Source organism: Ruditapes philippinarum, unplaced genomic scaffold, assembly GCF_026571515.1.
Source record: "Ruditapes philippinarum isolate M1 unplaced genomic scaffold, ASM2657151v2 ctg996_1_1_1_1, whole genome shotgun sequence".
NCBI classification, from domain to species: Eukaryota; Metazoa; Mollusca; class Bivalvia; order Venerida; family Veneridae; genus Ruditapes; species Ruditapes philippinarum.
Window position 1 is genome coordinate 270,206 of NW_026856085.1, and position 12,405 is coordinate 282,610.

The 12,405-nt window shown below is 29.9% G+C and overlaps 1 protein-coding gene across 5 annotated transcripts in view; it reads right to left on the reverse strand.

The window, feature by feature from the left end:
• Nucleotides 1–12,405, reverse strand: part of LOC132745354 (homeobox protein six1-like) — a 50,961-nt gene that overhangs the window by 7,010 nt on the left and 31,546 nt on the right. For 4 of the 5 annotated variants that reach the window (XM_060734257.1, XM_060734256.1, XM_060734258.1 and 1 more), the window contains exon 2: nt 3,163–3,823. In XM_060734257.1, coding sequence (XP_060590240.1) covers nt 3,163–3,823 — 661 coding nt within the window. Of the gene's footprint in view, nt 1–3,162; nt 3,824–11,103; nt 12,357–12,405 lie in introns of those variants that run through there. The other variant, XM_060734255.1, reaches the window with a different exon arrangement.

Here is a 12,405-nt window from a genome sequence, read left to right on the forward strand (position 1 = left end):
ATGACAATTTAACAATCAGTCGCCAGCTAAAATGATCGTGAAATTTACTGAAAGCAATAGAAACTAGATTTGGGGCACTTTGTAAAGATTTGTGAACTTGAAGTGAGATACTTGAGGCCGTCTTGACTGAATAGCGATCTTATTGTGCACGATTACACGCTCCTTGCTGGTCCCAAATTTGATACTCAAACCACTAATGCTGACGTGAATACCGCAATATGAAGTAATTGTATACAATGTGCGTGCGTGCGTGCGTGCGTGCGTGTGTGTGTGTGTGTGTGTGTGCGTGTTTTATGTCTGTCTTTCTGTCTGTATGTGGACAATATATATATATATATATCTGAGGACTTAACATGTCCAGGCATTAATTATTTGTGAACCTTACATGTATATTGGTGCGGCTGCGTTGCGTGCAGACTGATAAAAAATGATAAAGTTAAGACCTCAACAGACGGTAGGATTTTGCAGTACAACACAAAATAAAACTAAGATGTACAAGTAAATCGTAATATGTGAAGGCTACTTTTTCTTGAATTCATACAACTTTATACTAGACTTACAGGATTACTTTACTCGGACTGAATCTTGGTTGTTATCTTTTATGGCAAAAAAGTATGAGATTATTCAATACACAGTCTCTTCTTATAAAACAAGCTCTTTGCTTTAAATTAGAAGCAAAAATTAAGGACGTTATAAAATAATTTAATTAATTTTAATGATCAATATTTCAATTAGATACATCAGCTCATTTAGACATCAGTATAACTATAGAGGATATATTACTATGACAACTAAACTTGAGTTTATTCATGTTTAAATCCCTTTAGTGTGAGAAATAAAATATAAAGGAACTGTAAAATGTTCCTGTGAGACCAAAAATCGACCAAAAACCCATACTAGCAGAGAGCTTCAGAATTGGGAGTGATTTACTGTCATTTAAATTTTGTCTCTGAGGGGCAATTTCAGACCTTAAGGAGATATGAACGATGGTCCATTCAAGTAATACGGAAATTGTCTTAATATTCATTATAGGAGGAAAGAGTGTAATTTGTAAATTAAGACTAATCAATGAGGGTGTCTCCAATCAATTTGCCGGGATAGGTGGTTATTAGTGAACTTGGTGAAATATTAGCCCTTCAGCATAGTCCCTGCCGTACTTTATTATAATTCCACTACTACCAGCATTACCCCAAAATCTCTTTTCTTTTCTCTCATGCTTTCTGATTCAGGAGTCAGTATATGGAGTCATGAGGGTCGTGCCAGTTACTTGAACAAACTATAATTATGTTACATGTTGTTGTTGTTGTTTTTTTTAAACCGAACTCTTAATTGAAAGTTTGTTATTATTTTATCAATATTTTGATAACGAATCACATGTATCTTTTCTTTAAATTTCATTCTTATTTATAATCTTCACTTTTTTGTAAAATCATAATTATTTTTTGCTGCTTCAATATGTATGGATGATGTTTCAAGTATCTTTTATATATACATGTCCTATAATCCGTTCTGTTCTGTTTTGTTCCTATACTCAATTACATAAGTTTTTTGTTTTTGTTTGTTTCTTTTAAATTTGCAACACAGCTGATACCTGATATAATACATAGGGTGTATATTTTGTTTTCAAGCTAAATTCAAACTTCCTTCAACTAAAATTACAATATTTTTTTAATTAACACTTTATGTATTTTCTCATAAGTAAGAAGTAGTCATTAAAATGTCACACTGCATTTTTTTACAATTATGACTTTCAGCATCAAATGTATACGTTAATGCAAATAGATGTATGTATGTAAATATATGTACACTATAATGGAAGTTATTCATTATCATTAATGTCAAATCATAACAAAAGATCATATTATCTCATATATTTCAATTATTTATCATCACATTATCTCATATATTCATCATCATCACGTTAATTATGTTGTCTGAGTATGATGTTACTACACAATAATCTGACATGCAAGTATATAAATACATTCTCAAATCAATATTACTGTTTAACCTGAGAACATTAATCCACTTAATTAATTAAAATTAAATTCAACATTAATCCACTAAATTAATTAAAATTAAATTCAACATTAATCCACTAAATTAATTAAAGTTAAATTCAAATATTAAGTGTTCAATTTTATACAAACTCATTTTTAGTCAATATTTTTTTATTTTTAATGTTATATTTTTTATATAAATGTACATCATAATTTGTTATCCTTATACATGTTTTGTTAAAATAAATTTAGAATAAATTCTTTTAATCTAATGTAATAATAACCTAATTAGCTTTATAAAAATATATAAATAATGTTTCAGAAAAATGGGGTAGGTAATGTGCAATATGAAATATTGTTTAACATCAATTTCAACATGGTAGATCTACCCTTCATAACTTGTAATAATATCAATTGACAACTAATAAAATTCAATTAAAATAAATAACAATATACATGTAATTATTATTAACTATTAACTGCAATACCTTATCATTAAACGTTGATTTTATTATTATTTATTTTTAGAATCATAATTAAAGTTGACAAAGTTTTTAACGTTCAAATTAAATAATCTTCGTTTTTGTATTTTGGAACAAGCGCCAAATCTGAATGTAGTGTTGTGTTATTCTATCTTGTAAACATATGGCGGCCATCTTGTATTGTTTTACCTAAGTACACATGTGGTGCAACTATTATAATTCACATGTACATACCCGTGTAATTAGATATACTTGGCTAAAGGTTATTCAAGTTTACATTAGTCGAAAATGTCATTTCAGTTCCGACAAAAGGTTGTTGCAAAATAGTTTAAACATTTGATATTTTGAAAAGAAATCAGTACAAAAGACTTGAATCATCTACGGGTGCCACGCGCGCTTTATTTCCAAAAATACATGACCTCGAAACGCACCTAAAGAATGTGTTTATAACTTTGTAAGAAAAGAGGTATTATCAGATGTGGGTAAAGCTATAAGATCTCAATTACCCAGAAATCCTTCAATTTCCTTGAATTTAAATTTTATTTTGCCATCGATTGTTACTAAATTAAATTAAAGTTGAATAAATCCGCGAAGAAATCCTAACGTGCAACATGTATATAGAACCAAGATGGCGGACGTAAATATTTGTTTATATTCTATGGAACCAGAGATCAACCCACCTGTCTTTTGCTTCCGCAGCTCGATCTCTTTGTCGTCGGTTTTTAAACCAATTGCTAACTTGCGTCGTCGTTAGTCCGGTGCCTTCAGATAACTCCCGTTTCTCTCTAGGAGAAGGATAGGGGTTATGTGCATACCACTCACGTAAGACAGTCCTTGATTTTTCTTTAAAACAATAACTTGTTTCTTCTCCATCCCAAATTGTTCGTGGTAAAGGAAACTTTCGTCGGACACGGTACTTGCCGACAGCCCCGAGTGGTCGACCTCGCAACTTTTCCGCTTCAATATAGTGAGCTTTAAGCCACAACGCTTGCAATTTCGGGTGGCTATGTGGTGAAAAATTATTACTTTCCAAAATTTTATACAATTCCTTAAAGTTTCCGCGATGAAACGCAACAACTGCTTTTGCTTTCAACACACTTTCGTTTTTATGTAAATGTTCACAAGCCGGAAGTGACCACAAGAACCGTGCTAGTCTGTCAATATTTCCACCTTGCTGTAACACCTCACACACGCACGCTACCTGTTCCTGTGTGAATCCAAACGATGGCAACATCGCCGGGTTCGGACTCCCGACGGTCGTCGGCGTAGGTTGTTCATGTAACATCGGCGGTATATCTCCAAACGGTCCCAAAGTTGGCCCGTTTCCCGGTCGGAAATGCACTGTAAATAAAGTAACACAATACTGTTAGGTTGTATAAACGTATGAACTGAATATCCTGTATTTTGTTCCTACCAAAGTATTATCTTGTAAATGACTGATTACACCTCATTCATTGGTTGATTCCAACGACCTCATGCTATTATCGTTATTCATTCAGCGCCAAAGAAATTAGTCACCATAGCAACTATGTCAATCACAGAAACCTGATCTAGGGAGAGGCGGAGTCAGAGAGCTATCGATTAGAACGAAAGCACGTATCCTATTACAAAACATCAGACTGATTTTAATATTTTGACTTGAAACCAAACACAAAAAGGCAACTGTGTATAAAATTAACCTTGCCTGCGTTTTTATTAGACTTTAAAGCAGTGCAAACTTTAACAAAATGTACTGCAAAGGACCCATAAAATCGCTGGTATTCATTTGAAAATCTGAATTGAATCCAACAATAATGTACTACAAATCTGATCTAATTATAGCAAACAAAAGCTAGAAATACGGATTGACAAGTCTCCTTATTTACAATGACCATGCGGCGGATCGTGATGTGACATTAAAAGAAAGGTTTTATAAAGTTGAAGTACTTGTTTGAACGTCTGTTCAACAGTATACAAAAACACGATCTGCGGAGACTTTAGCTATATAAATATTAAGCTAATATTCCAATGTAAATATTGTAAGTTACTGAAAAACGCAGTCCTCAAACATGTTTATGTATTAATACTAGATTTATTCGCGGTGTTAGTTAATTGGCTTCACAAACAGACGATTTGTTTAATTTCTGAAAACGGAAGGGATATAGAGTTTCAACGGAAAGTCTCTTGAAATGTTAGGTAAATATTTATGCTTTGTAAACAGATTATGGACAAATTAACGACAACAGAACGTTCACACTATTCGGGGAGATTTTTTTTAGGAATTCTATCTGGCATATCAGTTTCATTTCTTAAGTTAGTGTGTAATTAAAGATTAAATTATGTCCTTTTTCCATTCAATGTTAAATTCAGTAATTACTTAAACTACTGAATTGATGTATTTTTGTATAAACTGAATAGCTAATAGTGTTTCAATACAAATAATTTGAAAGAAATACTTTAAAATAACATATATTTAATCATTATAGTAAGATATTTTTTTCGGTTTACTAAATTTTACATATTTTAAACACATTTCGTGATTTAATTGACACCATCCTGGTTCAATTAAAAGAATGTGAGTCTCGTTTTGCTCGAGAACAAAAAGTAAATAAACGTGAGCGAAGAGCGGAAGTTCATTTAAGGTGCAAACGAGTGACATGTTTACAGAGAAAATATTTGTCCATCATTTACTTTTCTCTCACTAAACCCGAGTATGTCCCGACATTGTACTGGGACTAACTGTAAAACCTGCTAAAAATGTGGCGAAAGATTAACACGTAGTCCAAGTAAAACATGGAGGCTACACGGAATCATGTTGACCACATGCGGACTTTAATCAAGAGTGCCGCAACAGGGGGGTCAAACTTGACACCTGCCAGAGCGCGAGATATTCTTACCCGCATCTCCTCCGCCTGAACTGTGAAGTCACAGAATAAATATGTTGAGTTAAATTAATATATAATTTAACATTCATTTTATCAAATGACGCAATAATATTGTAATAAATTTGTTATTTAAATTGCTGCATAATTTCAATTAAATTTAAAGAAAATTGATATTTCAACCTTATAATTAACGAATTCTTCAGTTAAATTACTAGTTATCAAATATTTTTAACTAGATTGACTGACTTTTTACTATATACTTCCTAAGAAAAAAATGAATAGAACAAAATGGTTGAACTATAAAAATGAGCATTACCAGTTAACCATTCACAATGATTTCAAATCAGGTTTTAACATTATTAAAAAATACACATTGCTTATTCAAGTGAATTATGAATAGTATACATTCACTTATTCATCTCATAAAAAATACAAAAAATATTAATTTATGATTATTAAAGACTAAAAAATATATTAATTTAAAATATAATTATTTTATTATGCTTTAAAAACATAAATAATGTATATTAATCTATGGTGAAAAAGATGTGTATGAAAAATATATCAGAATTATAATAATAATAATAATAATAATAATAAGAAGAAGAAGAAGAAGAAGAAGAAGTTGATAGATTAAGAAACCAGTATGTTGTATTATTGTGATAAAGCCATTATTTTATGCGCTTTTTCATTTAATTTGAAAGGGAAATATTCTTTCCGTTGATTCATTATTTTAAGAATAAGGAGAAATATGTAGAAATGTAAAAAAATCAATTTTCATAAAAGAAAGGATATTGGAAAACTTAATATTGTTAAAAAATTAATATACAGAAAAAAAAATCTTAAAGAAAGAGTAAGTAATATTTTACCTGTAAGCAAATATCTCAGTTTAAAGTAATGTAATTTATTCCAGTTCCTCGTATCAAATTAAAAGCACGGAATTTGATCCGGCCTCCAATTAATCTAAATACAGTATCAAGTTGCTTCAATTGAACCAATTGTAGTTAATGGTCCTAATTATCAAGAGACGAACTAAACTAGATCTAGCGGCGATATTATCATAATATAGTAAGACACAATTTCATTGTTCGTAGTAAATAAATATTTGCTTAAAAAATAAATACAACGTGTAAATTTTATCAGCCCTTAACTGCAGTAACACGTGCCAGGGGCTAAGACTTTCCCAGCTGTAATGACATGGTGTATGTGTAGTAGAGGGATTCTGTTAAGATGGTGTCAAAAAGACTGGCGTGTATTTGTTTTGATATAATCATGTAAATAACGGAAAGATGACACTTCTGTTATATAATATATTTAATATATATGATAAGTAAACAGTTTATTTAATAGTAAGAAAAGCATACTGGTCGTGTTGAGCGGCCTTTAAACTGGAGACCTAATTTTTAAAGTGGAGGTATAAAGTAATAATTAAATATATATTTTGCAACGATTCTTTCTGCAACGGTCTCCGTTCTCTTTCTACGTTATAAGCTTAATTTAATTTATTAATGATATTTGTAATTATATTTTTATTTTAATTACATGTAAAGTACATCCCGGTTTAGATATGTTAATTTTCAATCTGATGTGTTAGATAAAGACAGACTGGAGTTGAAGCAAGAGCAATGACTATAAATAACGAGGAAAATGCAAATATGAAATTTGTTACCTCAATTTACACCTCTAAAACACGAAAAATTTCAAATACCACCCATGATATAACGTTAATAATGCATACTATCTGCCACTTAATCACGAGCCCAACTCTAAAATACGATGATCATAGAATAATGTCTGGGCGAGGACGCACACAAAAATCATAGTCAAACAGCGGTACAAAAAACAACAAAAAAACAACAACAACAAAACATGAAAAGACATTACAACGTCAGAAGTAACATGATGTAATATACGAACGTTCTATAGAAGAAAAAAAATCCTTAGATTAAAAGTAGGTGCAGTAGTTATTAGATTATAGACACGTAAAAATGAGAGAATATCAAAACAATTACAATGTCATGCAATCATTTATATATTAATATAAAACTTAGTGAATCAGTCCCACTTGAATAAGGTAATGTGAATGTAATACTCATTCCTAGAAAATACTCGACGATAATTTACTATGTTTTTTCAAAGGAAACGAGGCTTTTTATTTAGGGAGTAATAAATTTTGTCTAAGCTGTTAATCAGGTGATGAATTTTTCTAACAACACTTTTTGACTGTTATATGCACATTTTCGAGTTATAATGTTCAAAATTACGGAATCACGATAAGTGATTAAATACTTTCCCGTCCTCAGACGGCCATTATCCTTGCCCTAATGCACATTATACAGCTGATGTGTTAGCAACTCTGTTGTTCTCAATTATTTCAATGTTGATATTCAGCATGCTAAGGATAATTTCTGTACTAACTTATTTACGATAACAAGAAACATTATGTGATTTATTATCGATAAACTGTTTCGAAATATATTTTGTTAATACTCGATCTTTGGTTTTAATTTATGAGAGTTTACTTCGGAAGCAGATGTTTAGTTGAGATATAAGACTTTGGTACATTCGAAAAATGCAGTTCTTGAGGCGATGTCCCATTCCATAATGTTAATGTGCGGATGGGAGTGGAGCTTTATATCATTACATTACATGCTGAATGTGTTATCTCACTTTTAAATGAATGTTCAAGAAGTTGATATATTTAAATATAATTTCTAATTTATTTTATAGAAGAAAAAAAATGAATAAATATTATGAAATAAATATGGGAGAAAAAAAAGCCGGAGAGAAGACGAAATGTGTAGTTTTTTTTTAAGTAGTTCTTCTATTTGACTGCCATTTTTCCAGTTTTTTTTAATAATCATTAAACTGATAAAGAAATGAAAAATGACAAAAAGAGAGGAAAAAAAATAAATAAGTTACATGAACAGATTATTAAACTGTACATGAAGATGACACTAACTTGTGGCACAAGGAGATAACCACGTGTAGCCGCAAAATGTTGAGCTGTGGGCAAGATAACTTGATATATTATCTACCAATTATACATTTTGTTTTCTTTACGTCAGGTTGATGATAGATAGACTTAGTGATGTAGAAACACTCTCATTATCTCCTGCCATTATTTGGCCATCAATTTTTCGTGTCAAGAATTTATTAGTTTTGCGTAATATTTTCAGCTTATCACGGCTGATAACCGTCCCGACATGTCAGTTATAATTCTAGAGGATGTAACATAAAGCAACTTTCTCTCCTCTACTCTATTTCCCATTTCACACATAACGAGGAAATTTATGAAATAAATTAGCAGAAAAATGATATTTTATTATTTGAAATCTGTAACTTCTCCCCGCTTTACAAGCTGATTCCAAAATGAAGAGAATTAAAGCCAAATTAAAACTGTTTTTACGATCATATATTTTATCATCATAAAACATAAAGTGTGACGTATATTCACTAGATAAAAGCGGAGGAAATTTATCGAAAATCGATGTTTGACAAAAATATACAGGAGAATATCTCGAACTCTTAAACGTTTCAAATCAAAACAATTACTTCATACGTCGCTTTATGTATATACATTTTTTAAAAATTTTTTGTTTTACCTTCAAAATTATGCAGTATGTAGTATTTTTTCGTAACTAAATTTTCCTGTTTGGTTGTTATACCCAATGTAAAATTGAATTTATAGAATGACTGTTATTGTTATGTACATATTTTATATAAAACAATAAATAATTTAACAAAGTAAACATTTTTATGTCTTATAAACAATATGCTGTTTAATTACATTGACAACGTAAGTGAAATAAATGTTAAATAAATTACATATATATTTTTGATAACATGTATTTATATATTTTTCATTTAAAATACCATTTACTATCTATTTATCACTTTTCGTTTTTTATTTTTTAAATGTGTCTTTAAGTAATACAGCTGTTGAATATTTGAATATATTTTCTACAATTAATGCTAACTGGTCACGAAATGACGTATTGTTATCTTCTTTATTCTCATAATAAGTTTCTATGCTGACGTATAGATTATATATGATAATTAGGAAGTTCACAGACTTACAGGAAAATAACGTCATGAAATTACGAGAAAATCTGTATTGAAAACAAATATCTCCGGAAAGGAAAGAACAGAAAGTCGCGTCTTTATTGAAGTTTTTTTTGTAAAATGCAAATTAAAGATTCATCTTGTGAATTAAAGAGAAAATGTGAAGAATATTTTGCCAGAAGTTTGTCTAAATACTACAATATTTGTATGTATATTAAATTGGAAGAAAATGGACTAAATAGTTCTGGAATTATCATAATTGTTGACATGAAACGAAAATAAAATCCCTGTATCATTACAATGATTATTAATTGTAACCTTACGAACAACAGATTTTGTTTTCTTGTTTCCTAGTAACAATAGAAGTATCTTTTAATATAAAAAGAAATAAACAGAAAATAAAAAATAATTAATTAATTGAATATCTATATATGTAAATTTACACATTCCAGTGGCATAATTTGTGACATTATCTTTACATACTGGCAAAATGTGTCACTTTATTTATGCATTCTGGTAAAGTATGTCACATTTTTACACATTCTGGCATAGTGTGTCACTTTATTTATGCATTCTGGTAAAGTATGTCACATTTTTACACATTCTGGCATAGTGTGTCATATTAATAACACATTCTGGCAAAATGTGTCACATTAATTACACATTCTGGCATAGAATGTCACATTATTTACACATTCTGTCAACATGTGTCACATTAACTACACATTCTGTCAAAATGTGTCACATAAATTACACATTCTGACAAAATGTGTCACATAAAATACACATTCTGACATGATGAGTTACATTATGTTATGTGATCTGGCATCGTCACACTTTTACATATTTTGGCATAGCATTTTACATTATGTTAACATATTAGTATGGTGTGTACAATTGTTTATATAATTATACTATTGTAGAAATTTAACCTTGGAAATCAAAGTAACAAAATGAAAATCAAGGTTGCAAAATGGAAATCAAGATTAAAAAAATGAAAATCAAGGTTGCAAAGAGGAAATCAAGGTTACCAAATGAAAATCAAGGTTACTCTAAATCCTTTTGCTTGATAAATAAATAAATAAATAAATAAATAAATAAATAAATAAATAAATAAATAAATAAAATAAAATAAAATAAATAAATAAATAAATAAATAAATAAATAAATAAATAGATAAATAAATAAATTAACAAACAAACAAACAAACAAACAAAAAGAAAGAAATAAAACAAGAACAACAAAAACAATAATGATGATGATAATAACGTATTCATATTAAAAATAAAAGAAATGAAATAAATAAAAATAATCATGGATTAGCAAAAGTAACCCAAGGTTTTTAAGATACATCAGACAAGTGTGTCTATTGTTTATCTACAGGATGCATATATGCTTGTTTAAAATGTTTATGTATCCGTCAATTAATTTAAATATTTAGTTATTTCATTAAACATAATAAAGTTTTGAAATACTATAAAATAGTTTACTTAATGTAAATAAAACGATATATAATACGATTGCGTAAGACATTTTACCTGATACATAATTATGTAATAACGTTCATACTATAAATTAATACTTGATTTAACTTTACTCAATATTCTTAAAAAAAATATGTATTAACAAGTATATTTCCGGATATCATTGTAAGTAATGACGATCAGGTATCTGGTACATTATAGGACCCACCTTGATAGAACTCCGTCATGTCCGAGTACGCCTGCGCGAGGTATCGTTCTTGTCCGAAAATCATGTCGGACATTTATGTGGTCATTCCTGTTTGTTCACCAACGGAATAAAACTTTAACAGCAAAATTATTCAACACGTTTTGAATGTTTATTGCAAATTTGTTCAAACGTTACAGTATTCAGTTACATGAAAAATAAATAAATTTTCTACTTTTTCAGCAATCCGTTCAAACATGAATACTTTACGATATTTAAACTGTTATTTTTCCGGACGATATGTCACAGTATTTCCGGTATATTTATAAACTCACGTCCTTCAAACAATATACTACCACTAGAATTCTTTCAATTTGAAATTTTGTCAGTTACAACGATATAAACGTTGCAATATAAGAAAGAAATATTTTCGTGTCAAACTGATATGCCCTTCTTTTGATGCAGACGATAACATCTGAATCCTGTAGGCGCTTGATTAATTCCGACAGTTCCGCAGAAATTTGATCTTAGCCGGTGGTTGGGCGCAATGTTTGGTTAAGAAGCGCCTGTCAGACCTCAGATTAGGCGCTACTTCTTTTTAAAGTTTTTTCTTCTTAATTTGTGAGAAAAAGTTCATCAGTCCAAAACACTGACTTGTTTGTTAAATCTTACTTTAAAATCTCCTTTCCTCTATGAGTGTCATTTTTTTCTTTGTTAATTGTTTACTGGTATCTCAACCTCTGTCTGTCAAAAAGGCGTTAGGTGATCTTTAATTATACACAAAATTATTCTTGATTACACGACACCTTATAAATGAACAAATGAAAACTTGATTTTGAGATAACATTTAAAAAAACGCAACTTTCATATTACGCGCGTCCATTAATAAGAAGTGGGTTTGCACCAAGTAGTTAAATAATCATTAAGGAACTGTCTATCATTTAGATCACAGTCGTCACTGTACTACTTTATAAAATATCTAAAGTCCGTGTCACAGCCAACTCAAATTTCAAAAACTAGTACTCCCTGAATATGTCACACGGCACTTTTTCATTAGTTTCCCTTCCAGATGCTGTCTAAATGTTTAAGCGAAATCGCTTCTTAAGTTTTATCGCTTTTTCCAGATTTTTGCACCGAGCGCTACTTTTTCCATTACGTCGATTTACAAAATCTTCTCGCTGTTTCTCATTTCTCGTATCATTATAACAAATTCTCCTTTGGTTTTGTAATCAAAATATTTTTTCAGCGTCTCTGACTGACAGAATATAACATTTAAAAACATTTATCGAAACGTATACTATTTTCCCACACGCAGAAAACTTGTTG